The following is a 26,592-nucleotide window of genomic DNA, read 5'->3' as shown; positions in this document are numbered from 1 at the left end:
CCGTGTCGGCAGACCACCTGGCTCCCCCGAACCACGGCCCCACCTGGCCCTTGATGCATATAACTCCCCTATTCTAGCACCGCCCACGGCTGAGAGAGGGGTGTGGTAAGGATGAAGTGACTCCACCCTTGCCCCAACCACCTGGGTCCACCGCCTCTCTCCTGAGAGCAGGAGAGGTTTTCCGGCAGCTTTCCGGAACCTCGAGCCACTTGTACATTGCAGACACTTGTTATTTGTTGTCTTTAAATGTTTAAGATAGATATTCTGCTACTCAGCATACTTATCATGAACTTGTACTTAACACTGCTCTGGGTCAGTCTTGGGGCTAAGTGTGTGCCCCTTAACTGTCACAGCAACTTCATAGACAGGCGTTTTGTCCCCACCGCACAAGTGAGGACACCAAAGGTCAGAGGTGAAGGGACTCTCTCTGGGCCATGGAGCGAGCCAGGGGGTTCCCTGGGATTCAAACATCACCCCAATACCAGTTACCCTCTCGTGCTGTCCCCTTGTTCCTTGGCCAGCATCCTTGCTCACAGGCTATTTACTTAATTACTCGGTTTGATCACGGCCTGTGTCCTCCTGGCAGAGTGTCAGGGACTGTTGTCTCTCGGTGCACTTGTGGGACTAGAAGCCAGGCAGTGTGTGACACATAGTAGGCACTCACTAAATATTTATTGACTGAATGGCTGTCTGACTCCAAAGCCTGGGCTCTTATCTACTACTAACACTGCTGTCAAGACGGACGGCCAAGAGCAGACCATTTATTTCAGGTAATGACCCCAGAAGGGAAAGCGACGGGAGGGGAGAGGGTGAGAAGCTCCATTCTGCGGAGACGCACAGCTGGAGGGGAGAGGAGGGAGGGGCAGCGGCGGGGTCTCCTGCCAGGACGGGGAGGCAGCCCTGCAAAAAGCGTTTTTCATCACCCGCTCCCCACACCAGGTGCTCCTGCCCCGGATCGCTTTCTCAGTTCGCATTTCTAAGGCTGCTCCTGGGTTATTTCGGTCGGGAAACCTGATCCTTCTCTGGGTTTATTTTAGCACCTTGGAGAACTCCCAGTGCCGCACCCGATCCCAGGCCGCACCCAGCCTGCTGACGCCGCCTCCGTCCCCGGCCTCCCGGCCTCCCGGCCTCCCGGCACGGCGTCCGCATCCTCCCGCAGCTGCCGCACGCGGATCCTCCTGCCCGAAGATGCTGGAGGGCGGGAGGGGAGGGGAGGGGAGGGGAGGGGAGGGCGGAGGGGCGGCGCCAGGTGAGCGGGGACCACAGCCGGGCTCCCCGCAGCCGCTGGCTGAGCCGGGGCGCCGCTGAGCCCGGGGTCCGTCCAGGGAGAAGGCGCTTCTTGCTCAGAACTGTGGCTCCGAAGGGGAAGGCGGGCCAGAGGCGGGGAGAGCGCGGCGGGCTTGAGAAAGGGGTCCCAGGTAGGGACCGCCCAAGTGAACCAGGCTGGGAGAAGCAACCCCTCGTCTGTCCTTACCTCGATTTGCATATTAATGATCCCTCCAGCCCCCAAATAACACCCAACACACCCGCATGCACAGACATGCACACTCACACACACAGCACACCCACTCACATCCACAAACGTGCTCACCTACCCTCACTATCACACATACATCCACGCACCCTCACGGGCACACACTTTTCACCCACAGAGCTTCACAGATGCATGTGAATGTGCACCCTCCTGCACACTCACACACAACCACACACTCGCACAACCAGAACACAAACACATCCTTCTGTGCTCACACTCTCACATACAGCCTCACACAAGGCATCCACTGTCATACACAACATACACACACGCCTCATCCACACCCACACCGCTTACTTACACACCTCATACACCCCCCACTATGCCCTCACAGAACACAGACTCACACGCCCCCACAGTTATACACGACTGTCACATGTACCTCACACACACACACACACACACACACACCCCACACACACCCCTGGAACACGCATCCTTCCCCCTCCTCTTCCCAAGCTCAATACTGGACATACATACACATCAGAACAACTTACTCATGTACGTCCTGATTTACAGCAATCGATAATTACTCATAACTATTTTGAGTTTGAATTTGTACCCATTTATTATTGATGTTAATTAATACCTCCATTCACCATTGTCGGAGTTATTCCTTGGCATCTCTCTGGCCTGTGGGGATGCTAGTGCCGTGGGCACCATGACTTGCCGTCTGTCTAGGTCCTGGCTGTGTTCCCCGTGTCTTCTGAGTACCCAGCCCAGGCGTCCAGTCAATACTGGGGAAGGAATACATGCAAGTGAGTGTGGGGAGGCCAGCTGATCAGTCCCAACCTAACACGCCCTGGAAGAAATGTACTTCTGAACCTCTGGCTGGAAAGACCTGTGGCCATCCCAGACACCTGGTTTTATGCAGGGCCCTGAGCCATCCCCCTTGCCACACCACTGCCCTTCCGTGGAGAGGGAGCCTATCACGGATCTGGGGCTAGGAGACCTGCGTTCCAGTGCCAGAGCCCTCCCTGGATGACCTGTGTTCCCCATCTGCAAGGGAGGCTGTGGGACCGGCCCTCTCTGCGGTCCGGCCTGTGCTAGGTCGGCCCGGGGCGCCCGCTCACTGCAGAGGGGAAGTGCGTCAGTGATGCCAGGTGGTCGGGCCACAGCCCCCTTGTCGCTCAATCCTCCCCTTCCGGCCACCCTCCGGGCCCTCCAACCCTGCCTGCCCATCTCCCAAGTGGACATTTAAAACCTCACCATGGCTTCCAGTCTAGTCCTAAACAGTTAAGGAGAGAATCTCGTCTCCCAGGGCAACAGAATTCCAGCACTTATCATTTCCATCTGCAGAGCAAGGGCTCTTCCCCACCTGTGAAATGCCTGTCCGGTCTCATGATGACTGCACCCTAGGAGGCCGAGAGCTCCTGGAGGATGGCTATGGCCCTGAGATGTTGGCCCATGAAGGAGAAGGAGACTTGAGACTGTCTCTGTTGGCCATAAAAATGAGGTCCCCACACCTGCAGGGATTGCTGGTGAGAGCTCCCACTACATTGAATCCCCTGGCATCTGGGTCTCGGAGCCAGGCAGCTGGGTTCAATCCACACCTCCCTCTTCACCAGGCCTCAATGTCCTCATCTGTGGAATGGGAGGGTAACAGGACTGGCTCACAGGATCCCTGTGGAGTGCCATGAAGGTGATGCGTGCCAAAGCCCTGCCTACAGCGATGCTCAGCGAGGAGATACTGCATTGGCTCTTTCTGCAGACCTGGACCCAGCTGGGTGGGATCATGTTCTTTCTGCCTTTGGTTTGCTGTGTGACTCTGTGTTTTCACGGCCTCTCTGGGTCAACATGCTAGGAACTGAAGGACCTTGTCCTCCCACTTGACAGCACTTTGAGCTCCCAAGTTGCCACACTGGGGAATTCGCCATCTCCAAGGAGGGGCTGGGGTCCCGCATCCTGACCTCTCTCTTTCCCATTTGCTGGTGACATCACAGCAGGGGACCCTGGGGAGACTGAGGTCTGAGGGAGGGGGAGGGGTCTGGGGGGGGCTGTAGGAGTGCCCATGTGGTGTTGGGCACGTCGCCAACAGATGTCCACTCCTCTGTTCTGCAGACGCCAGCGCTTCACTCTCGTGTGGCTGCATGATGGGCCTTCACATATGCTGAGACAGCCGTGGGGCTGTGCCCAACACCCACGGGCCTCCAGGAAATGCTGAGCAGGAAGAAGGGCTGCGTGGGGAGGCGGGGAGGCAGGAAGGCCGGAGCGGCCGAGAGCTGGGGAAGCAGCCAGAACCTTGGAGGGCCCGCGTGGAGCCGGGACAGGGGATGCAGGCATGAGCCAAGCCCTTTCAGACCCTCTGTCTGTTGGGGCTGGCTCTGGGGTAGCCGGTCTTCAGGTCAGAGCCTGATAAACAGGTGCTCGATTGCTACCTGGGCCCTCCCCCTTCAGAACTGGCCCTCCAACTGGCCCGAGACAAAGTATTGCTTTAGGATGTGGAAGAGGAGGCAGCTCTGGGGCTGAAGGACAGGGGTCTTCTATTTTGCAAGAGCCCTCACCTGGTGGGCACCCAAACAGTCTTTGGGTGGGACTTGCCAGACACAGGGCTTTCTAGTGTCACTTCCATCCAGGCTTGGAGGGGCTGGCCCCAGCTAGCAAGGGCAGTGTGCCTGGAGGAGGAAATAAGTGGGTTTGGACTTGTCCAGATCTAAGTGGGGATCCAGACCCTGGAAAGCCACTGTCCCCTGATCCGAGGGTCTCTCTGCTGGTACAGCCCATCTCCCGGGGTCAAGGAGGAGGAAGGAGACAATGTTGGCTTAGCAGCACTGACACATAGTGGGTGCTTTATCATCATTATCGCAAACCCAGGCCAGCCAAGCCCAGAGCTGCAGGGTGTAATATCACTTCCAAGAAGCACTGAGGGGACTTGACTCCAGGGACTCATCTCTGGGGGCTTGGCCACTTAGCACGCAGGTTAAGGCTCTGGCCTCTGTTCTTTTCACGTCAGAAGATGTGCAGTTCAGCATATGTTCATGGGGCATTCATATCCTTGTCACCAGGACAGTGTCCCTGCCCTCAGAGGGCACCCTGGCTCATGGGCTCTGCTCTGTTCCAGGCAGTGGGGATGAAGGTGTTGGCAGATGAGATGGACCCCCCCCAAAAGTTAATATCTTACCTATATATACACTGAATAGCATAGTAATTATCTGACAGCCGACATGCATCCCAGAGGAGCAGAATGTTTTGTGGAGGCCATGAGTGCATGGCAGGTAGAGGACACTGTGGGTTAAGAGCCCAGGGAAAGCTTCTTCCCAGAAATGGAAATTTACGGGGTCCTTAGGAGGCCTGTGCTGTCTGGGGTTCTATCTTCTGGCAGTAATCAGGTCATGAGGGCCACCCCACCTTGGTCTCAGTCAGAGGGTCTAGGAATAAACTACCTACTAGCTGACCTGGAAAGGGCTGACCCCTCTTCAGGCTGAGAGCCCATGGCAGGAAGCAGGGCCAGGGCAGGGGAGCAGCTGGGCAAGAGGCAGTGGCCACCTTAACAGGCCACTTCTTGCCTGTGGATGAGCTGGTGCTGGTGTGAGATGGATTGTTTGGCTGGCTGATCATCCCTCAAAGAAAAGACCTCAAAGTGGCCGGGACCCTCTGCTCCTCCAATAGCTGTCCTCACTGGCACTCCAGATGCTCTGGCTTGGGAGCGACTGGAACCACCTGCCCAACACCTAGCTGAGGGTACCTGCACAAAAGTCATGGTAGAAGAACATGGCTCTAATGTGGCTACCAGGTTTCCTGATGTCACAAACCACTTGGCCTTTCTGGCGGACAGTTGCAAGGTTGGGGTGGGGCTACTGGTTTGAGGATGCTTGGAGAGGTTAACAGTGATCCCCATCCCTGCTCAGGGTCAAATCGCTTTTGAACCTCTCACACAGACCTTCAGGGTCCAGGTCTCAGCTGGGACACCTGCCTGGGTGGGGCCTTGGGCATGTCTTGGAATCTCCCAGCTTTGGATTCCTGCCCTGTGAAATACACAAGACAGGCCTCCTGCCCAGGGGTGGCTGATGGTGAATGAAATGAACAAGCTCCTACAGTGCTTACCAGGGTTAGGGCCCAACAGGTCTGGTCAGGTGTCAGGGTGCCAAGAGACCTAGTACAGAGCGAGCAACAGGGTCCCTTTCCTCAAACTTCTCCCCACACCCCCAACCTTCCCAGCCTGGAGCCTCCTAGAGCTCTGCACTGTTTGACCCAGCCAGGCCCCACCGCGGCCAGGAACGCCAGGGCAACGCAACCTTTCCCCACCTGCCCTGAACCCCGGAAAGCCTGCCGAGTTCAAAGGGCACGAGGAGAAGCCCACCTGGACCCGAGACAGAAGCCGAACTACACTACCCAGAATTCCCGAGGCTCTCCAAAAAGGAAATGTCGTTTCTGCAAGGAGAGGCTCAGCTCCCCCAGCAGCTGCAGAGAGAGCGAGAGAGAGCGAGCGAAAGAGGGGAGAGGGAGAGAGGATTACCAGGGGGAGGCGGGCTGTGTGCGGGGAGCGAGGGTGGAGAGCAGGGCGGGCGGCGAGGAGGAGGCGGCGCCCGCCCGCCGCCGCCGCCGCCGCCTGCGGACCTGCATCCCAGCGGGGCCGGCGAGCGGGCGGCGGTTCTAGCGTGCGCTGCGCTCCGGCCGGCGGCTGCGGGCGGACGCGGGGCCAGGCCGGCGCAGGGGCTGAGTTTCTGCAAAGTTTGACCTGGTTGCCTTTCCGATGCTGCAGCAGAGCGAGGCAGCGCGGGGCGCGCCAGGCGGCTGCGGCGCGGCGGCGGGGCTGAACGGCGACAGCACGCTCACAATGATCATAAAATAAAGCAGGCGCGCGGGGTGGGGGCGAGAGAGCCCCGAGCCTCACTCCTCCGCCCCCGGCCACCCTCTCCCCCTCCAGCAGCCCCGAGCTAGGAGGACGTGGGGGCCGGGGGCGCCGACGCCGGCCCCAGACCCCAGTAGAGCTAAAGGACACTGCCCGGGGAAGGGGGTGGGGACGCCCCGAGGACGTGCCCGCGGCGGGGTCAGGGGCGTCCGGAGGGCGGCGGCCCGGGCACGCGGAGCTGCCAGAGGGGCAGGTGAGTCGGCGGCGCCGCCCGGGTGGGGGCGTGCGCGCCAAAGTTCCCCGGCAGCGGCGAGCGCGCCGGACGCGCGGGGATCGGGGGCCGCTCGAGGCTGGCGAGGGGGCGGCAGAGGCGCCGGACGCTGTCGGGCTGGGGCACTGCGCCCTCCGGGGATCGGGAGACCCCGGCCCGGGAAGGGGCGCACGCCCGAGCAGACGGGCCCAGGGGGCCAGAGGGATCCGGACGCGGAAGGGGCGCCAGCGGCAAGGCGGTAGGGGCAGTGCCAAGACCCGAAAGTCCGCGAGGCCCATTGCAGTGCCAGCCGGTCGCCCCCTACCCCGCCTCCGGGCCGGGAGGTGTCAGCGGAGATGTCACGGGCGGCGATTATTCGCTGGTGCGCGCGGTCGTGCAGCCGCCACTGAAGGGGCGGGCGGGGGGGCCGCCGCCTCCGGGGAGACCGCCCAGAGCTGCGCCGTCAGCTCCGCAGCCCGCGCCCCGGGCACACGCGTCGCCGCCCCGCGCGCCCCCCACGGCAAAGTTCGGCTCAACTTTGAGGCGGGCCTTGACGCCCTGTCCCTTCCACCTCCCACCAGGTCCTCGGCGGCCGCGAGGAACCAGGCGGCGAACGGAGCGCAGCCCTAAGGCCCCCGCACGGCGGCGGGCGGCGACAGCGACAGCGGCGAGGGGACGCGGCGCGCCCGCGTGGGGGCGTCGGCCCGCGCCCGCAAGTGGGCGCCGACGGGGACCCGCGCTGCGCCGCGCTCCTCGGGGACCCCGCGGGCGGCCCGAGCCAGGCGCTGGCCTCCTGGAAGCCCCCGAGGGCGCCCGGACCTCGGTGGACTGAACAGAAGCCGCTTTCCCATTGATTCGGCCGGGCTGGGCGAGCGGCCGGGTGCCTGTGCCCGGAGGGCGTGCGGAAGGCAGAAGGGCAGGAAGTCGGTCTTCTGCAGCGAGGGTGGCGGCACCACGCAGGGGACGGAGCCTTCCTTATTTATGTGTCTGCCGGCATCTGCCTTTTTCACCCGAAGACTTCAGGGAGCATCTCGGAGCTGCGTTTCCCGCGTGTGAGGCACAGAGGGGCTGGATGCCTAAACAACATGATTATCCATTAACCTCCAAACTTTTCTTTTTTTAATCCAAAGAATATCGGTGATTTTTGTCCACTGCTAGCAGAAGAAGAGAGAACCCAGGGCCCCTGAGATGCAGCAAAATCCTTATTTATAAACAGGCCCGAGGTAGCGATATGCAAACCCCTTCTACTCAGTGAATTTTCTATCCTATGGATATCGGTCTTCAGGTTTGAGACTGGAGAACAGTACTGTCTGCACTGGGTCCGGCAGCCTCCATCCTCTCAATGCCCAGTTTCCTCTGGGACTGCTGGCCTTCCCTGGAGATCAGAGCGGTCCTGTGTGCCATGGGCTGTATTCAGAGCATCGGGGGCAAAGCCAGAGTCTTCCGGGAAGGTATCACAGTGATCGACGTGAAGGCCTCTATTGACCCCATCCCCACGAGCATTGATGAGTCCTCCAGCGTGGTGCTCCGCTACCGGACACCCCACTTCCGTGCCTCGGCCCAGGTGGTCATGCCACCCATCCCCAAGAAGGAGACCTGGATCGTTGGCTGGATTCAGGCGTGCAGCCACATGGAGTTCTACAACCAGTATGGGGAGCAGGGCATGTGAGTACTGCTCAGGGGCGAGCCTTGGGGGCTGCTCGGGCTGGGGGAGCGGGGGGGCCTGGGGGTGCGGTCAGGGATTAGAGGGGCTCTCGCCAGGACCAGAGGGATCTGTTAGGCAGACATGGCAGTGGCCTCTGGTCCTTCTTGGCCAGGTGACCTAGAGGGCTTGCCTGTTGATTCCGAGTGGGGTTACGGCTCTAGGACCTTCCCCTCCACTGTCCCTGGCTCCCGGGGTTCCTGCATCCCTCCCTGCAAGATGCTGAGAGCAGACGACATTCCACTGGGTCCAGGTTCCTCTTTGGCAAAGCACGTGTGCTGTCCTGGGTCACTAGAGAGGCCTCCGCCCGCACACGTGGCGGGTACTCAGGGAAGGGGAGCCCGGCCTCTGCAGCCTCCGGAATCAGTGTGCTGTGCTCTGTGTTGGGCCTGAACTTGTCCCCCGGCACTTTCAGAGGCACATCAGGACCTGGGGGAATGCTCTGTTGGCCCGGACAGAGCGTATTTGAGAGGACATCTAGTTTTAGAAACCCGGTTTGCTTTCCGGTGCAGTGTTTTCTCTCTCCCAGGCAGGAGGCCACGTTATGTAGACATCTAGTGTCAGTGTCCAGAAGGCTCCACTGGGCCGCTGACAGCTGACAGGAGCCCACCGGCCTCTTCTCTCCAGCCTGGTCTGCAAAATGTTCCCAGGAAAATGTAGCTCTCGGTGCGGCCCCTGGCCATCCCTTTTGGCATGTTCCTTGACCCTAGAGATGGTCATCCTGGGTGTGGAAGGGCCCCCGAAGACAGGGAGGTGACAACAGCTGTTTCTGAGCATGAGGACCCTTCTGAGAGCGCCAGGCACGTCCCGAGGCCAGCCCCCTCAGCTTGACGCGGTGACTGGCCACGGACACTGTCCCCCAGCCTGCCTCTCAGGGTCCGCCTGGGTAGCATCACTCCCAGTCCTGCAAGTGAGGAACGGGGGGGCTTTCCTGAAGACTTGGCACTCTTCACTGATTTAAGAACATCTTGGGCCACCTGAAATTAGAGGGGGTGGGGAGGGGACATATCTTATGGCTTCTCCACTTAATGACTCTGAAGTTACCAGGGAAACAGGAGAACCATGGAAAAGCTAAAGCTAGGTGTAACCATGGCCGCCCCAGAGGTGCACTTGGGGCATATCGGGACACTCGTCCACTCCCCTCCGTCAACCTGACGTCTACATCCACGTCTTCAATTCTCAGAGTGGCTATTAAACCAGGCGAGGGGCTGACTTTCCACTCCAAGAAGGGAAACCTGATTCTTAGTTATTTGGTGTGGACCTTTTCCTAAGAAGTCTTAAGCCTGAAATCTTCTCAGGCTTTGCAAGACATCTGGGACAATTGGCAAGACACAAAGGTTTTTCTAGGGCTTTTAGGCTAAGCCTGCTTTCTTCCCTAGAAAGAGTAGGGAAGCCAGAGGGTCCTTCTTGGAAAGATACAAGCGCCAGGAGGAAGAAAGTTGGGGAGAATTAAAGGGACTAAGTTCTAGAGAGATGGATGAGGGCTGTTGGCGGGAGGGAGCAGGCCTGCTTGGAGCTTCCCTATCTGTGCACATGGGGCTGCAGAATCTCCAGGCTCTGAGAATGTGCGGACACTATTGCTGGAGGCAGGCCTGCATCAGGAGACCTGGGATGACCTTTCTTTGTGCAAGTCCTTGGTTCCTGGTTAGAGGAATCCAGTGCACACCTAGACTGCAGTCAAGCCGACCTGGGCGGGAGTCCAGGCTCTGCCACTTTCCAGGGTGTGACCTTAGCCACTCTGACCCTCGGTTTCCTCGTCTGCAAAACTGGGGCCAGTCATAGCCCTTGCAGCATGGCTTATTGAATTACAGGAGATGACATTAGTCCAGCGGTCAGCACTATGCCAAGTCCGCGGTACACACTTACTGCTAGTGGCTGTCGTCTTTAGCGTTATTACTGTGATTATTCTTCAATCAGATGGGGATGGGGGGATGGTATCTGTCATGAGCTGAGAATCGTGGCTGAAACAACAGAATTCAGACAGACGTAAATTACTCCTTGTATTTAATTTTCTCCCCAGCCCTGGTCTTCGTCTTCTATACAGGCCCACTCCCTGACTTTTAAGAATTTAACAGTAGTCTAAGTCATGAACAATTCTTTTTTAAGTGGTTGAAGGCCGTTTTCCTTCCTCTCCATTTGTTTCCTCTTTATTCCCTCCCTTTCTTGGGACGCGCCTTCAACCCAGGGCTCTCTCTCTGTGTCCAGCACATCTCACTCTCCTGGGTCCACTGGGCTCCCATTTGGGACGGGACCAGCCCCGGAGAAAGGCAGAATTCGAGGCTCCTGAGAGGAGCAGAGTGGATTGGTCATTAATGGGCTTGGGCCCTGGAGTCAGAGTGACTGCCCAGGGCTGGCTCTCGGGCTTCGACAAGTCACCTCTTGGAGTTTCGGCTTTGCCATCTGTGTGCGCGGCTCAGAACTCCCCGTGGGCTGAGGATTCGGGGAGAGGACAGGTGTAGGTGACGGCCCTACGGCTGAAATGCTGGGTTGCAAGCTGCTCGATCGATTATTTGTCAACAAAATTTTATTAAGACACTGAATTACCAAATAGCACGGTTCCTCCAGCCCACGGGGAGGCTCTGCATTCAACGGGTGCCTTCTGCAAGTGAGAGGCTTGTTTAGAAAGAGCCTGGTGGCTGCTCCTGCTTAAATGTAAATGGAAGCATTTTGCTGTGATGTAAAAGCCCTTTCCGGCTCCCCTACCCTGAGCCTCCTGTGGTAACAAGCCTTCTACATGTTTTGAAGCCTCGAGATGTAAAAGAAAGTGAGGGCGGTGAGCGGTGGGACTGACTGGCAACCGCAGGCTACCTGGAACTGTCCCCTAACCTTGCCGGGACCGGGGCTGCCCTGGGTGTTGCAGGGCATTGAGCAGTGTCCCTGGTCTCTACCCACTCAATGCCAGCAGCCTCCTGTCCCCGTGTCCTGACAACCAAAAATGTCTCCAGATATCACCCAATGTCCCCGGGAGGGGTGCAAAGTCATCCCTGGTTGAAAACTGCTGAGCTAGCTAGACCCAGACAGTCTGAATCCTTAAAATGACACCCACGCACTGGGCTTTGGTGGCCTGCGGAGGGGACGGCCAGGCGGCTGAGGTTAGGTCGGGGCTTCCATTCTTGACAAACAGGCTTGTATTAAAAACATTAATTCCACATGCTTAACCGAAACCTGTACTACCCCCAGACATTATCCCTGCTTGAAATTAATCTCTAATCCGGGAGGGGAACTCTTCTGAATGACATTCTGGATTTGAAATATTTGAAATAGAACAAGGCACCCGGCCACCTCAGTGATGCCCGACTCTCACGGACAAGAGCTAGAAAATGGTGACTTTCTCGTGCCAGCTGGAGAGCATTCTATATGGTTTGGGGTCCAACCCACGTTGCTTTAAAAGCTACCCCCCAAAAAACCGTTGGAGACGCCTGCCTCCACAGCCCCGTCCTCCGCAATCCTCAGCTGCCACCTGTCAGCTGGCACAGTCTTCCGAGTGACAAGTCACAATTTCTCGCCTGTGTGGGAGATGCTCCATGTTATCCCTGGCTCGCCCTTCTCTGGAGCCCCCGAGGGATCTGGCCCATGGCCAAGGCCAATGCCAGCTTCTGGCTCGGGGTTCTGCCAAGGGGCGGGCTGAGGGGAGGAGGGCCGCTCAAGGGATGGAGTCTCTCTGGGCTGACAGTGCCACCTCCTGTGTCCTTGTCCGGCGGGCAGTGGCTCCACCATAGATGAGTGTGGCCTCCTTGGGCCTGGCTGGCAACCTCTCTGAGCCTCGCTGTTTCCCTCTATGAGGTGGGGAGAGGAGTCCCTCCTGTTGGGGCTGTCGTGAGGACTAGGTGAAACAGTGCGTGATGGGAACTAGTGCGGTGCCTGGTGAACACCCAAGCCCCGGACATGTGGTTGCTCTCCCTAGCGTAACGAGGAAGCAGTCACCAGTAGTGTCACCGGCAGAGTCAGCAGAGCTTGCTGGGTTGGAGTTGTCACTGTTCTTTCTTCTCCTGGGTTGGGTTACACACACCCGCCCACAGCATGAGGCTGCCCCAGCTTCCCGTCTCCCAAGGACCCCCTGAGGTCCTCATTTTATGGTCAGGCCACTTGCCCCAGGAGGCTTGCTCTGCCCCAGGGGGCCTGGGGCCAGGCCAGGAGGAATGGCCCTGGTGACCACGTGGCCTCTTCCTGAGCCGCCCCGTGCGGAACAATTGAGGATGATGCTTCCTTTCTGCGACCGGAAGGCGGTCTCCCCCATCTGCGGGGCCCGGTGGAGGCAGGCGAGAGAGGGAAGTCCTGGTTTCCAGGCTTTGGGGTGGGAGGAAGTTGACGGGGGTGCCGCCCGGTCCCCAAAGAACTCCCCCTGGACCAGGCCCAGCCAAGCTAGCGTGCCAGTCCTTACCTTCCGAAGGCCGAAAACAAAAGCTGGAGGCTCCCAGAGACGTGCTAGGAGGCACCGATGGCTGCAGTGATCAGGGAAATGGCCAATTAAATACGGAGCTGCTTTTTCTTTTTTTTTTTTCTCCCCGCTGATCGCATCTGGGTAAAAATGAAAAAGACCAGTAATGCCTGGTGTTGGGCAAGGGGGCTGGGGGTTGGACAGCCTCCCATGCTGTTTGTGGGGGTAGAGTTTGGGCAGCTTCTGGAAGGTGAGCTTTATCTACCACAATTTCAAGTACACATGCCCTTCAATGCTGCCCTTCTACTTCTAAGGTCTGTTTTGCAGAAACTGAGCCCCTGTCCCCGTGCCTGGCATGTAGTAGGCACACAAAAAATTATCTGCTGAACAAATGAATTAACGAATACGTGAAGGAGGAAGCAGGGCGGAAGGATGTCTGTGTGGGGACAGAAGCTCCAGCACGGTACATAATCCCAAAGAGCCATGAGCAACCCAAGTGTCCATCAGCGGGGGTGACACTGGGCTTTGTCCACAGAGCAGAACAGGACAAGGCTGCTACATGAGGAGGAGCAGCCTGAGATTCTTACTGTATTAGCATCGTTGCATTAGAAAAAAAGTAAAATATATAGGGCAGGAGCCCATTTTTGTTAAGCATTGGGACGTATACTGCGTGGATGTGCAGGGAACAAGCTCTAGAAGGCTGTTTACCAGAGTGTAATGTGGTGAGTAACCTCGGCGAGGGAGGGGGAGGCCCGGAAGACTTCCGTTTCTCACTTTATTGACTTCTCTATAGCTTGCTTTTTCTTTTTTTAAACAAAAACATTGCCTTTATAACTAAAAACTGAAACAGGCACAGTGGGCCCTTTTCCCCTCACATTAGGCCTGGGCAGAGAGGGGTGAGCGGGGAGGAAAAATAGTGTTTGTCCTTTGGGGTTCCCCAGGAGCAGGCAGGGAGGGGCCACCTCCAGCTCCTCCCTCGAGGAGCCAGTGCCTGGTGATCTGACTGGTGGGAGGGGGCCAGCCCAGTGGGCGGCCACCCGGGGCCGGAGTTAGGAAACCAGGGTCCCAGTCTGGTTTGGAAGGGGGCTCTTGGGCCTCATTTCTTAGAAAATCGCAAAATTTTACAGATTTTGAACTTTTTGCAAATTGCAAAAAAATTGTTAACGCTGTACAATTGGGGAGCAGGTGAGCTAATCCCTAAATGCCCCTCTGGCATGTGTGCAGGCGCTGAAACCCGCTGGCAAAAGCGCCTCATGCCCCAGAACAGCCCCTCTCGCCGTCCCGCCTCAAACCGCCACCTCTAAATGTCTTTCAGTGTGCCCGCCACCTGTGCGATGTGAAATAATACTTAGGTGAACCCGTTTAAGCCTAAGTGTAATTATAATTTAAAGCAACGTATTTATTCTAACGTATATTAGAAAAAAATCTATCTGTGCCTAGCATATCCAGCCTGTTATTTTAAAAGTGCATCTTAGGAAAAACTAAATTTAGTTGAGTTTTTAAAAGTGTGATTAATTTTAAGGAAAAAAATTAAGTGAGTGATAACACAGGAGCTATGTAGACAGGACCAAAATGAGGAAAGAGATGTGAAGTTTGGGAACTCTGCTCTGAGACCATGTGGGCTGGGATGGTCCAGCTCTGGAGTCCAGAGACGAAAATACAGTCATAGAGCCTAGGAGAGGCGGGGCCCACGGGGGCATGAGGGCCCATCTGCACCCAGGAGAGCACCCAGGTCCAGGCTCGCTGCCCCTTCCTGGGGTGAAGCAGCTGGGAACGGTGTGCTCCCGCTGGGCCAAGGTCACAGGAGGGTCAAGTCCGTCCCCTCCCCTCTGAGGCACACCTCTGGCCTCTGGGCATCCCTGGTTTCCTTCACCCTCCACCGAGAGGCAGGGCCAGCTCCTGGCCGGTGGCGGGGCCTGGAGCCACAGGGTGACCCTCCCCAGCCCCCGTGGGTGCCCTTCGTCACAGCCTCAACACCTTCTCTGGTCTCCGGGGAAGGCCTTTCTGTAACCCCTTCAGACTCACACTCTTGGTCAGTCATGCTGCTTGGAGTCTGTGTGTGTGTGTGTGTGTTCATGTATGTGTGTGCGTGCATATGTGTGTATGTTGGGTGAGGGGCTGTTGGAGGCTGTGGCTCCTGCCTGGTGGTTTCCCAGTTCTGTGGCCCTGGGCCAGACCTCTCGTCTCCAGCTCTCCTCTATAAAACACCATCAGTCATACTGACAGCCTGAGCCATGACAGGAGGCGGGGGCCCTGAGTCGGGAGGGGCTCAGCCTGTTAGAGGAAGGGCTGGTAGGTCTGGAGCCTGGGGAGGACTGGCGTGGTGTGGCGTGGCGTGGTGTGTGTGTGTGTGTGTGTGTGTACACGAGTGACTCTTGGCTTCACCTGCATCTGGCTTTCAAGGCCACGGGGAGTCATGGCAGGCTTAAGAGAGATGCTGACTCGGTCGGCAGCTCTGTGCAGCCCTTTCCCAGCGCGGTGGACAGTGTCAGCGGCGGGTCCCTGAGAACGACTGCTGAGCCCATGGCAGTGCGGCTGCAGAAGGAACGGGCGTCAAGGGGAGCTGAAGAGTCAGTTTCAGACAGGCTGCGAGGGTCCCCAGAAAGCATTCTGGGGTTCCGCCTCAAGCCTGGGCTTGCCCGCTGTCCGCGGGGTTCCCACACCTCTGGCACGAGGGCAGGAGTGTGAGCATGCCCACGGAAGCGGGCCAGTTTCTCGGGCGTGGGGACCGCTCAGTCCCACTGGGCCTTGTGCTCCACGCTCTGTGTTCAGTGCTCTGCTGTCACCACAATGAAATTCTTAATTTTTGAACAAGGGGCCTGGTGTTTTCACTTTGCACTGGTCCCACATGTTCTGGAGCCAGTGTTGTCCTAAAGACCAGTGCAGGCCGGCAAGCAAAGGGGAAGGACACGGGAGAGACCAGAGCCTCCTGCTTACCTGTGGGCGGCCTGACATGACCCCCCCGCTGGGGTCTGCACTGGGGCAGAAATGGGCATTTGCTCATGTTCACAAAGTCCCCCTCCTCCACACAGACCCGGGGACTGAGCGGGGGTGCGCCGGCACAGAGCTGGGAGCCTTGCCTACACCTTTTGGTGGCATCCATGCATCAGAGCCTGTACTGTCCCCCCCTCGTGCCAACAAGAAGGCTCAGGGTGTGCAGGGCTGGGGTCCGAGCTCACCCCTCCACCCCTGGAGCAGAAAACCCCAGGGTCTGCCTTGAAGCCCAAGGTCATTCCAGAACCAACAGGAAGTCTTAGAGGCAGTAACTGGGTGGAATCGTTCCTTTCAGAGCGTGGATAGTCTGAAAACATAAATGAGGTCAAAAGGGCTTCAGGTCACATTAGGGCTGGCAAATCCTACAGTGTTAGAGGCGCGCCTGCCTCAAGAGGTCTCCCAAAGTTTCCATGGTTTGCTGTTTACTGCGTACCAGGTAGTATATATCAACACCTTTCATGAAAAGCCTTGCAAGGTGGGTAGGATTACCCGCAGTGAATGGATGAGACAGGGCAGCTCAGAGATTTGTGACTTGGTCAGAGCTCGTGGCCAGGCGGAGCCTGGACCTGGGGCTGCTCTGCATCCCTCAGGAGCTGTGCCATTAGCCACCTTCCACTGCCTCGATGGGGAGACTGGACCACAGGGACCAGGGCCAGCCCAGCTGGCCTGTGATGATTTGAAAACAGACACCCGTGGCCCTGGTTCTGAGTAATAGCCCACATGAGCCCCGGCTGTCTGTCTGCCAGCTCATGAGAACTGTCACCCGTCTGTGACTGCGCCAGGGCCCAGGCACTTGGGGGCTGGGAGGAGGGACTGGGGAGGAAGCCCGAAGCTGGGGTCAGAGGCTGACAGAGAGAGAGAGGCCATTCTGGTATTAAGCTCTGCTTCCCCAAACCAGCCGGCTCTTAGGAAGTGAAACCCCCAAGGCAAGAGGAAGGGTCCTTTAACAAGATGGCTTTCTGCCTAAAAAAGACTTTTACGAGCAAGCGTAACCACTGTGAGAGGACAAGGGGGTGCCTTCCACGGTGGGAGGCTGGGCACGAGTGGGACACAGGCATCTGAGAAATTCAGTGCGGGGACTCTGACCCCTTCTCCCGTTCACGGTGCCTGTCCCTGGCGGGGAGCCGAACCCGCCGGCTTAGGACTGTTACCTCCTCCCTTGGAGTCTGATGAGTTCAGGGCCCCGGGCAGAAGATGGCCTACTAGGCAGGTGTTACCCTAATTTGTGACCTTTTTAATGAAGTAAACAGAAGAATTAGCAAAATTGCATTCTTAGTCATTCCTCCTGTAGTGGGCCCCAAGTTTGTTCACGGCTAACATTAAACGATGCATTTTAGTAGGGGAATGCATTTTTTAAACTGTGATAGGATATACGTAAAATTGACCATTTTAGCCATTTTTAAGTTCAGTGGCATTAAGTGCATCCACATTGTTGTGCATCTTTTTCATCTTCCCCAACTGAAGCTCTGCACCCCATGTCCCTCCCTCTGCTCCCCAGCAACCTCCCTTCTACTTCCTGTCTCTCTGAATCTGATTACTCTCAGGACCTCACATAAGTGGACTCATACAGTACTTGTCCTTTTGCGTCTGACTTATTTCACTTTGCATAATGTCTTCAAGGGTCATCCATGTTGTAAAGTCTGTGTCAGGATTTCCTTTTTAAAGGCTGAATAATATTCCATCATACGGATGGACCACACTTTATCCATCATCTGTCGATGGACACTTGGGTTGTTTCTACCTTTTCGCTACTGTGAGTAATGCTGCCATAACCAGGAATGCATTTTGTAAAGTAGTGTATTCTGGAAAGCACCGCTGGTGTACACAGGTGTGCAGGGTTCCGGGGGCAAAGTGTCCTGAGGTTAGATATGGCAGGAGCCCAGGCCTCACTGCTTAGCTGCATCGCCTTGGGAGAAAGACCCACACTCCCGCTCGCCTTACTTTAGTGGTCTAGGAGGGTGGGTGTGATTGTTGAGTCTTCAAGGGGTGGGCTTCCCAGATGCTGCTGTGCCTCCAGCCACATGTGTCCTCAGAGCAACTTGGGACAGACCAGCATCCTCTTCTACCTGAGAGTTATTATTATAGCAACAACAGTAACGACACAGTGCTAGTAGCCACCAAACACTGGCATTTGCCTTGCGCCCCGCCCTGGGCTGGCATGTTCCTGCCCGCATCCTTCCATGACCCCAGGTGGGGTGTGTGTGATGAATCTGGGGTCTAGGGAGGGCTGGGATTTTGCCCAGGGTCTCACACTAGTGAGAGGGAGGCTGAGACTTTTGGCAAGGCTGGTGGGTTTCCTGGGTCTGAGCTCCCGATAGCCCGGCTGCTTTCTTCTGCCCCAAGAAAGCTGAGCAAGTCGGGCTGACCAAGTGCTGTTGGTACTCAGGCCGGCCCGAAGCTGCAAGTGCAGGTTTTCTGGCAGCTGCTGCAAGGCCAGGAGGCATTGACTGAAAAGCTGACCCCGAGGCTGGGACTGCGTGCGGTGTTTTGAGATGGGGCTGGTTAGGTTTTCTTGGTTTCTACGGCTCCAAAGACAGGGGCCAACCAGGCGGGAGCAATTCTGGCTGCGCTGTGCTTCCTTTTCTAGGCGGGCATGAGCAGAAGGCCGGGGAGAGGGTGGGCACCGGGGAGAAGGGGGCACTGCTCCCAGTGCTGGCTGTGGCTGGGCAGAGGGCCAGGAAGCCCAGACCCACGTGTGGTGGAGGAGATGTAGAGCTGAGGGGCCGGAGCCTGAGTGAGGGCGCCGGGCGCTGGTTGCCGGCCCCTCACCCCGGTGCTGGGGGAGGGAGCAGGTGGCAGTGCTTGTCACAGGTGAAGACAGCGAAGCTCAGGGAGGGTGGGTGTTTGACCAGAGTCACATGCTGGTCAAAGAAGGGGCTGGAATCACTCCCAGATGTGCCGACTCCATGGCCACTGGGCTCTGAAGCCTTCTTTGGGCCCCTAAAGTGAGAAAGAAACTCACTGTCGCCTGCAGTCCCATCCAGGCCGCCTGAATGCCCTGCGTGGTCAGGAGAGACCCCTACCCTAGCCTCCCAGGGCCAGTGGCCTCCGCCCTAACCAAGATCTCAGGGCTGCCTGTGGCCATCCTACCAGCCACTGGGACACGGGGTGGAGGGCACAGCACATGTCGGGGCTCCCCGTCACTGTGCACCACTGCCAGGCCCCTCCATGGACATGTCCCCTTGGGGGCAGGGGCAGCTAGGGCTTCCTGAAGCCCAGCTGGAATCCAGCCCCATTTACAACGGTTTCCGGGGGTGGAGGGGGAGACCAACTTGAGATGATGCAAGAGAACAGGATGTGGCTTTTGAGGGTGGCTGTGTCTCGGGGAGCCCCGTTTCCCCAACATGATGTTGGGTGTCTGTTTACTGTCTGGTCCCCCCCGGGAGGTAAGCCCCAGGGGTAGAGGGACTTGGAAGAAGAGCCTGTAGGTGGGTGGCTGGCTGAGTAAACTGGCCTTCCTGTCCTCAGGTCCAGCTGGGAGCTCCCGGACCTCCAGGAAGGCAAGATCGAGGCCATCAGCGACTCGGACGGGGTGAACTACCCCTGGTACGGCAACACCACAGAGACCTGCACCATCGTGGGCCCCACCAAGAGAGACTCCAAGTTCATCATCAGCATGAACGACAACTTTTACCCAAGCGTCACGTGGGCCGTGCCCGTCAGCGAGAGCAACGTGGCCAAACTGACCAACATCTACCGGGACCAGAGCTTCACCACGTGGCTGGTGGCCACCAACACCTCCACCAATGACATGATCATCTTGCAGACGCTTCACTGGCGCATGCAGCTCAGCATCGAGGTGAACCCCAACCGGCCCCTGGGCCAGCGCGCCCGGCTGCGGGAGCCCATCGCCCAGGACCAGCCCAAAATCCTGAGCAAGAACGAGCCGATCCCGCCCAGCGCCCTGGTCAAGCCCAACGCCAACGACGCTCAGGTCCTCATGTGGCGGCCCAAGTACGGGCAGCCGCTGGTGGTGATCCCGCCCAAGCACCGGTAACAGCCAGGGCGCCCCCAAGGTTACACCCAAATAATAACCCTGCTCCAAAACCCACAGGGACTCCGCAGTCATTCAGCAAAGTACAACCTTTCTACCTTGTCCAGCGGGCGGGTCTCACTGTGCGAACGCCCCCCAGGTGCCCCCGTCCTCCCGGAACCTGCTTCCCGGGGCAGGGGAGACCCAGGCGGGACCGACCAGCCCACGTGGCCCTCGGTGTCCCCTTGGGTCTGCTCTCCTCCCCTCGCGACTTCAGTCATTCACTTGCGACAGAGTCCCTGAAACAACTGCTTTTTTTCAGTTCTTTTTTTTTTTAACGCCTCTTCACGAGGCTCAGGGGTGGGACGAGGAGGAGCTGGTGGTGAGCCTGGTGGGCGCCTGCCCCGGCTGATTGCGGGTGTGGCGGCCCCTCCCCGGCAGCTCCCCCTCGTCCTCCGTCACGCGGCCTTATGTAGACTTGCTTTGCCAAACTTTTGCCTTAAGCTGAATTTAAAGAAAAAAACCCTGAAACAAAGAAAGCAGGATCTCTTTTCTACTGGACTTTTCATCTTCTGCCAGAGGTGAGGGAGGAGGGGGTTGGGTTAGGGACGAGAGAAAGGTGCACCTGAGCCCCGCCGCCCGCGTGTCAGCGGAAGGGCCCGGGGTGCAGATTTAGATCTAAAACCAGCTGCTTATTCTTTCGTTTTAGCAGAGCCGAAACCACGGACTCTGTCTAAAAAGCCCCTTCTCCCCACCCTGGCTAGAACACCCCCCGCCCTACCCCGTGCCTGCAGAGAAGGGCTGTGAGCTCGGGCCCAGGGTAGGTCGGCCAGGGGCTTCTCTCTCCTCTCTTCTCTGCAGCCGGAACTTGCCTCCAGTGTGTCTAGGAGGAGAGAGGGAGGGTCCTGTGAGTTACAGGCTGAGCCCAGGGAACGTCCCCATCTCAGTCCTCAGCGCCCATCCTCAGACAGGCCTGCGGGCACATCTAAGTGCGCAGCTTTTCTGTTTCCATCTCCACTGGTCCCAAACGCCTGGAGGGCCAGCCACCTTACCCAGCTGCAGTTCACAGGTAAAAGGGCCCACACCTCCTTCCCCGCACCTTCTCAGGGACGCCCCTCCCAGGCGCTCTGGGGGCGGGCTGCCGACAGGCTCTGAGCACCACGTGCTGGAGGTGCGGGGCACCCAAAGATCCGTGTTCCTGGCTCTGGGAAGGCTGGGGAGGCAGGAGGTAGACTCTTGCTGCCCGGCCTCGAAGGAGCAGACCAGGGCCCAGGGCTGGGGGACTGAGGGGACTGGGCTTGAGGCTGGTCTGGGACAGTGAGGCCAGTCCTCGAGGCCACCCTCCCTCGGGACCTGGCCTGTGGGAGCCCCAGGACTTGGGCCTGAGTGTCGCCAAGCTTTTTTTCTCTCTCTCTCTCTCTCTTTTTTTTTAAGCAATGTCTGCCTTGAAGGCTGCTTGCAGGAGCTGAGGGGACACCCAGCTAAAGCCCCTTCCTCCAAGCTTGCCAAACCCACAGCTACACCACCTGGGCCCCTCATTCAGACTAATAATATTCAAGCACAGAAAACTGTCAGATAAGAAAAATAATCCATTTCTGCTGCAGATGAGCCACTTGTAGGAGTCCCGGTGACAGTGTGGGAGGGCGCCGGTCACTGAATCCTTGCTCTGCTCCTTTATCCACGTGATATTGTATTTATTCAAGGGGTGCTTAATGTCCAGCCATCTCCCGAGCCCGCTCCTGATGGGAGGCGTGCAGCTATCCTGGAACAACTGGGCCAGAAACAGCTTTGTGCGGCCGGCTGCCAGCCTGGTGCTTGGGGGACCCCTGTCAGGCCGGGGACCTTCCCTCTGGAAACTGCCGGTTCCCCTTGGTGTGTTTGGAGGCCCTGCCACCCAGAGAGGCCATGGCCTCTAGTGAGGGGGACGATGGTTCCCCGCTCTACCTCTGGGGACAGGCTGGGGAGGGGCCGCCGTGGACGGGACCTGGCCCCTCGGTGGCATGGCCCTTCTCTGCACTCAGGTCTTTCTTGCACTAAATAGGAGAAAGGGCCCTGGGCGAGGGGTCAGGACCCAGAGTTCTGGTTCGGGCTGGGTCATCACTAAGGAGTTCTTACTGGAGGTGGGGTGGGAGCAGGAAGGAGCAGTAAGGGGTGGTCCCAAGCTGTTTCGGGCGGAGCCCCCCAAGCCCACACTCCCTGGGTGTGAGCAGGCCCCCTCGACGGGGCCAGCGCTGTGCCCACCTGGAGGGGCGCTGTTGCTCTGGCTGCCTCCACCTCGGCCTACCGCATGCCCAGGCCCCCAGCTCAGCTTGCTCCCTGGCTCATCCCCACCCCCCACCAGCCCCGTCCTCTCTGCCCCTCCCAGCCTCTCTGAAGACAGGGCTGGGAAGACCCCGCGGGGGCCGTAGGTCCAGCTGAGGATGCTCAGCTCAGCTTGCTCCCTTGGCCTCCTCCCTCATGGAGCACAGGCCCCAGGCGTCTTACCTGGGTCCCCGACCCCTCTGGTGTCCCCCTCCCTGGCGTGGACACACTCCGCCAGCAATAAGGACCGTCCATGGTCGTGGAGAGTACTGTGAAAACAAACCAGTGCACTTACCAGGAGGCACAAGACTCTTGAAGAAAATGTAAAATGAATCTTTTTAACAACAACAACAACAAACATTCACAAAGAGAAATAAAATGTAATTTTAAAGTAGGCCTGGCCAGGGTCTGGATGTTTCTGAAGCAGCGGTTCATTCTGGGGTTGACGGCCCTGTTTCCGGCCCAGGGAGTGAACGTATTAGGGAGGGTGGGCGCATGGCTGCAGCCCAGGGGTTCTGGTGCTAAGGGCCCAGAAGAACCTAGGGAAGGCTGACGTCTGCAGTCCTGGGACTTCAGTCCCCACCCAAAGTGCCCCCTGGCTGGGCCCCTGCGTGGATGAGGGGCAGGAGACTTAGATGTGGAGCTAGGGCTTGGGGGCAGCTCGGCTTTCTGGCAAGCAGTAACAACCTGTGTGGCAAGGGGGGGTTAGTGTTTCCACTGGGTCCTTACGCACAGACTTGCAAGCCCGTTTCCATATGGAGGAACAGCTTCTGGGACAATGTCGACATATGACATGCCCTGCCCCACAGCCGGGGAAAGGGGTTGTGTGGGGTCAAAGCACCGACAGTAAATGTCTTTTCCTTCTACTGGAACTTTCTTATGGAAGGATGGGAGGTGGGGCAGGTCCTGGGGCCATGTGGGCTCTAAAGGTGGACCACAGATTCAAGGCCATTGTTGTGAGTTTGAACAAGACACTGAGCCCTTCTGAGTCCCACTTACCTTGTTTGGAAGATGGGTGGTAGCCAGCCATCTCCTGGCAGATGTGGTGAGAACACACTATGCTACTCGGTTTCTGGCTGTTAACTCAGTGAATCCCAACACACCAGGTGTTATCCTGACGCCCATTTCACAGATGAGGAAATTGAGGGCGAACAGAAGTCAAGAAGCTGCCCAAGCCACGCACCTGGGAAGAGGCAGAGCGAGGATTTGAACCCCGGCCCCGGGCCCAGACCTTCCCGCTGTGTGCTCTCAGCCTCGGCATGTCACTGTGCAGCACACATTCGGTGCTCAATAATCAACAGTTCCTATTCATAAGAAGGCCTCCTGCCGGTGGCTCACTCGGTCCTGAGTTCCCTAGGCAGGAAATGCCTTCCTCCCAGCACAGGAAGTTTTTTGTGTCGTCAGATCTCTGCGGCCCACGGTGAGCCTGCTCCTTCCCTTTGAGGCGCTGCCCGGTCAGCTGCAGGACACAGGCTGGTCCGCCGGGTGGGCGGTGGTCTCTCAGCATCGCCACAAAGGACAAGGGGGCCCCCTTCACTCTGGGCACTGGGTATTTGGTTTCTCCCCTGGGCTTCGCACACTGCAGCAACCCAACGGCATTCTGCATCCTGTCTCCGGGGCCTGAGACACCAAAGCAGGAAATTGCATAACGGACTCTGCTGGCTGCCCTCCACCCAGATGGCTTATGGGTGGTGCAACTCGCTGGCGTGGTCTGGCTTTCGACTGTGGAGTTAGCTCCTGAGCTTTGCCCGTGAGACCATGGTGTGTGTGCATGCGCATGCGTGTGTGCGTGCGTGTGCGTGCGAGAACGTGCGTGTGTGGCAGGAGGAAGCTGAGCTGGATCCCATCAGGACCGAGTTGCTCAGGTGTCTGAATCTTCACCCTGACATGCGAGGACGCTCAGATGGCTGCCTGCATTTGGGGGTGACATTTGGGAGGGGGATGTGCAGGGAGGGTGAGTAAAAGTAAAGTGGATTCCAAGTGGCATTTAGTCACACATTTAGGAAGCCCTCCAGCCTCTCAAGCTGATAGCAGGTTAAATTTAGAAATCCCAGACTGGGATGAGACCCAGACACCAGGCTCCAGACAGCTGCCGCGGTGTCCCCCCGCCGGGAGCCAAGGCCTGGGTGAGCCGGCCGCCAGGGTTGGGACAGGCCCACCTGCCCCACGACGTCTGGGAGAAGCAGGCACACGGCGACCCCTCCCACCTCGAAAGTCACTACTGGGTAGAGACCACCCTCTGCTCTGGACAAAGACTCACTGTAAGTTAGGACCTGAGGCCTAGAGGAAACCCCATTTGTGTCCAAGAGGGAGACAGCTTATTGGCAGCTGCAGGAAGGTGAAGGCTTTTCTAGCAGAGGAGCTCTCTCTCACCTCGGGCTTGTCTCTCGGTCCTCATCTATCCTGCCTGAGTGGCCCCACAGAAACAGTGTCCCACCTGGTTGGGGTCTGGGCCTTCATTAAGGCAAATATTGTAGGTAGCGACAGACCACCGTGCACGCGCACTTCCACCAAAGCCGCGTCCGGATCATTAGCACCGCGAAGTCCCGCAGAGACACACATCCAAAGACTGCGCGCTCTGGCGCTGCCATGGCCCTTTGCAGCCCCTATCCACCACCAAGCGGTGTTCTTCCCCTTTTTCGATGAGGAAACTGACCCTCAAAAGAGCCGAGGGCTTTGGTAAAGGTCGCTTGGCGAGGAAGTTGCTGAGCTGGGCTGGTTTCAAATAGCTGTCTTTTGGACATGGCTCAGTCACTGCTGTTTTGGCTACACCGTTGCCAGCTTTTCCAGACCCCAGTTCTACCAGACTGCCCTTCACCGTTCTTTCGCTAACTGGCCCAGAAGGTCCCCTAGCGTGAGGCTCACTACAAGTCATCAGCAGTCCCGCTGGCACTGGAAGACGGAAATTATTAAGTGCAAAGAACACTTCTGAGCGATGAGCTCTGTCTCTGTGCCTGTATCCAGAGCGGTGAGCCCACACGGTTGACATGGGCCCTGGCAGAAGCCAGCCCGGCTCTGACCCAGGGGTCTTCCCTACTTGTCCCTGCAGACTGGAGACAGGATTAGTTCTTCCACTGGCTTGAACCCAACTTAGGTTTCAGTGCTGCCGCCCTGGTTCATATTTTATGGTCTCTTTTAAAATCAGACAGATGAAGGGTGGCGCGGCTGGGTGTTTACAGCAAGCGAGACGCACTTAGAAGCCCTGCGCTATTCTTGGCTGCCACTTGTCTTGCTGAGTGAGGTCGGGCTGGTCGCCTGACCTCGCATGCTTGAGTTTCTTCAAGCTGGGACACGCACCCTGAGCCTAGCCTCCCCTGTCGGGACCCAGGCAAGGGTAGGAGCTGCGCTCAGTGTTAAATGTGCAGAGGCGGCTGCTGAGAATGATCACGCTGGATTGGGGTTCAGATGAAAGACCAGAGCCTTCTTTCTCTCAGTACGTTTACAAGTCACTGCAACACCCAGACGACAGGACTTGGGGATTCAGGATTCTGAGCATCCTCAACAAACACATTCTGGGTTCCAGCTGGTCAGCCAGACAGGTGGATTAAATTTTTTTCACAGCTTTATTGAGATATGGTTCACACACCACACGATTTACCCATTTAAAGTGCGCAGTTCTATGGTTTTTAGTGTATCCATGGAGTTGTTTAGCCATCACCAATTTGGGGATATTCTCATCTCCAAAAGAAGCCCTGTATCTGTCAGTCACTGTCCACCTCCACCCGCCACCAGCACGCCAGCCCTAAGCAGACACAAATCTGCTTTCTCTACAGATGCCTCTCTAGGTGTCCCTAGTCCAGACACTTTGGGGGGATGGAACCAGGTGATGTGTGTGGCCGTTTGTGCCTGGCGGCCTCAGTCAGCACATGTTTTTGGGTTCATTGTGCCATGGCACGCACCAGCACTTCCTTTCTGACAGACGGACTTCTGATCACCTCCTGTGTATGAGGTACTGTGCTGGGCGTGAGAAGCAGCAGCCAGGGGCGTGCAGTCCCGCGGAGAAGACAGAGAACTAGCAGGATGATGGCAGTCAGCAGGGGCTGCGAAGGGAGATCGGACAGGGGCCTGGCCCGTCTGGGGCATCGGGAAGGCTTCCCTGAGGAGGAGGCCTTTTTGTGGAGATGTGGGGAGTGAATGGAATGGAGAGTCGGAGTCACGTGAGAGAGGAGAGAGGAAGCAGAGCCTCTCCGGAGGGTCTCTGAGGTGGGAGAGCACCCGGCTGGCTGAGGAACTGACGGGGGAGTCAGCACCTGGGTGCAGAGTCGTGTATAGGCCAAACCCACACCTATGGGTGGGTGCCCACAAACGGGAGGGTAACTGCAATTGCAGAAGATTTCCCCGAGGAGACAGGGGTCTTAGCCCCACGTCAGGTTCCCCAGTCCAGAGCTCCAGCAATGGGAAGATGAGCCCCCAGAACTTTTGTCTTTGAAGGCCAGCGGGGCTTACATTCGGGAGCCCCAGAGGGCTGTGGGAAACAGAGGCCCCCATCTTAAAAGGCACACACAAATCTCACAAGCTCTGAGACCCAGGGCAGAAGCAGTCATCTGAAATAAGCCTGGGTCAGACACACCTGCCGATCTTGGAGAGCCTCCCAGAGACGCAGGAGGCGACCGGGGCTCACCCTGGGGACACAGGCACTGGCAGCTGCCACTTTTGGGAGCTCCTTCT

The 26,592-nt window shown here is 57.8% G+C and overlaps 1 protein-coding gene across 5 annotated transcripts; it reads left to right on the top strand.

Moving 5' to 3' along the window:
* The first annotated feature begins 5,956 nt into the window (after nucleotides 1-5,956).
* On the top strand, nucleotides 5,957-22,318 carry FAM78A (family with sequence similarity 78 member A). 5 transcript variants are annotated; one of them, XM_032478683.1, is made up of 3 exons: nucleotides 5,957-6,579; nucleotides 7,158-8,241; nucleotides 19,119-22,318. In XM_032478683.1, exons 2-3 carry the CDS (start codon nucleotides 7,919-7,921, stop codon nucleotides 19,645-19,647), a joined length of 852 nt encoding a protein of 283 aa, XP_032334574.1. In that variant the 5' UTR covers nucleotides 5,957-6,579; nucleotides 7,158-7,918; the 3' UTR covers nucleotides 19,648-22,318. The 5 variants fall into 5 exon arrangements, 4 of the variants coding, with proteins under 4 accessions (XP_032334574.1, XP_032334576.1, XP_032334575.1 ...); XR_004319533.1 differs by lacking the exon at nucleotides 5,957-6,579 and having other exon boundaries at nucleotides 6,619-8,241; nucleotides 19,119-20,692; nucleotides 21,058-22,318; XM_032478685.1 differs by lacking the exon at nucleotides 5,957-6,579 and adding an exon at nucleotides 6,619-6,835.
* Nucleotides 22,319-26,592: the final 4,274 nt, after the last annotated feature.

This window comes from Camelus ferus, chromosome 4 (assembly GCF_009834535.1).
Source record: "Camelus ferus isolate YT-003-E chromosome 4, BCGSAC_Cfer_1.0, whole genome shotgun sequence".
Taxonomy (NCBI): domain Eukaryota; kingdom Metazoa; phylum Chordata; class Mammalia; order Artiodactyla; family Camelidae; genus Camelus; species Camelus ferus.
Note: the sequence above shows the minus strand (reverse complement) of the source record. Positions and strands in the feature narration are given on the sequence as shown.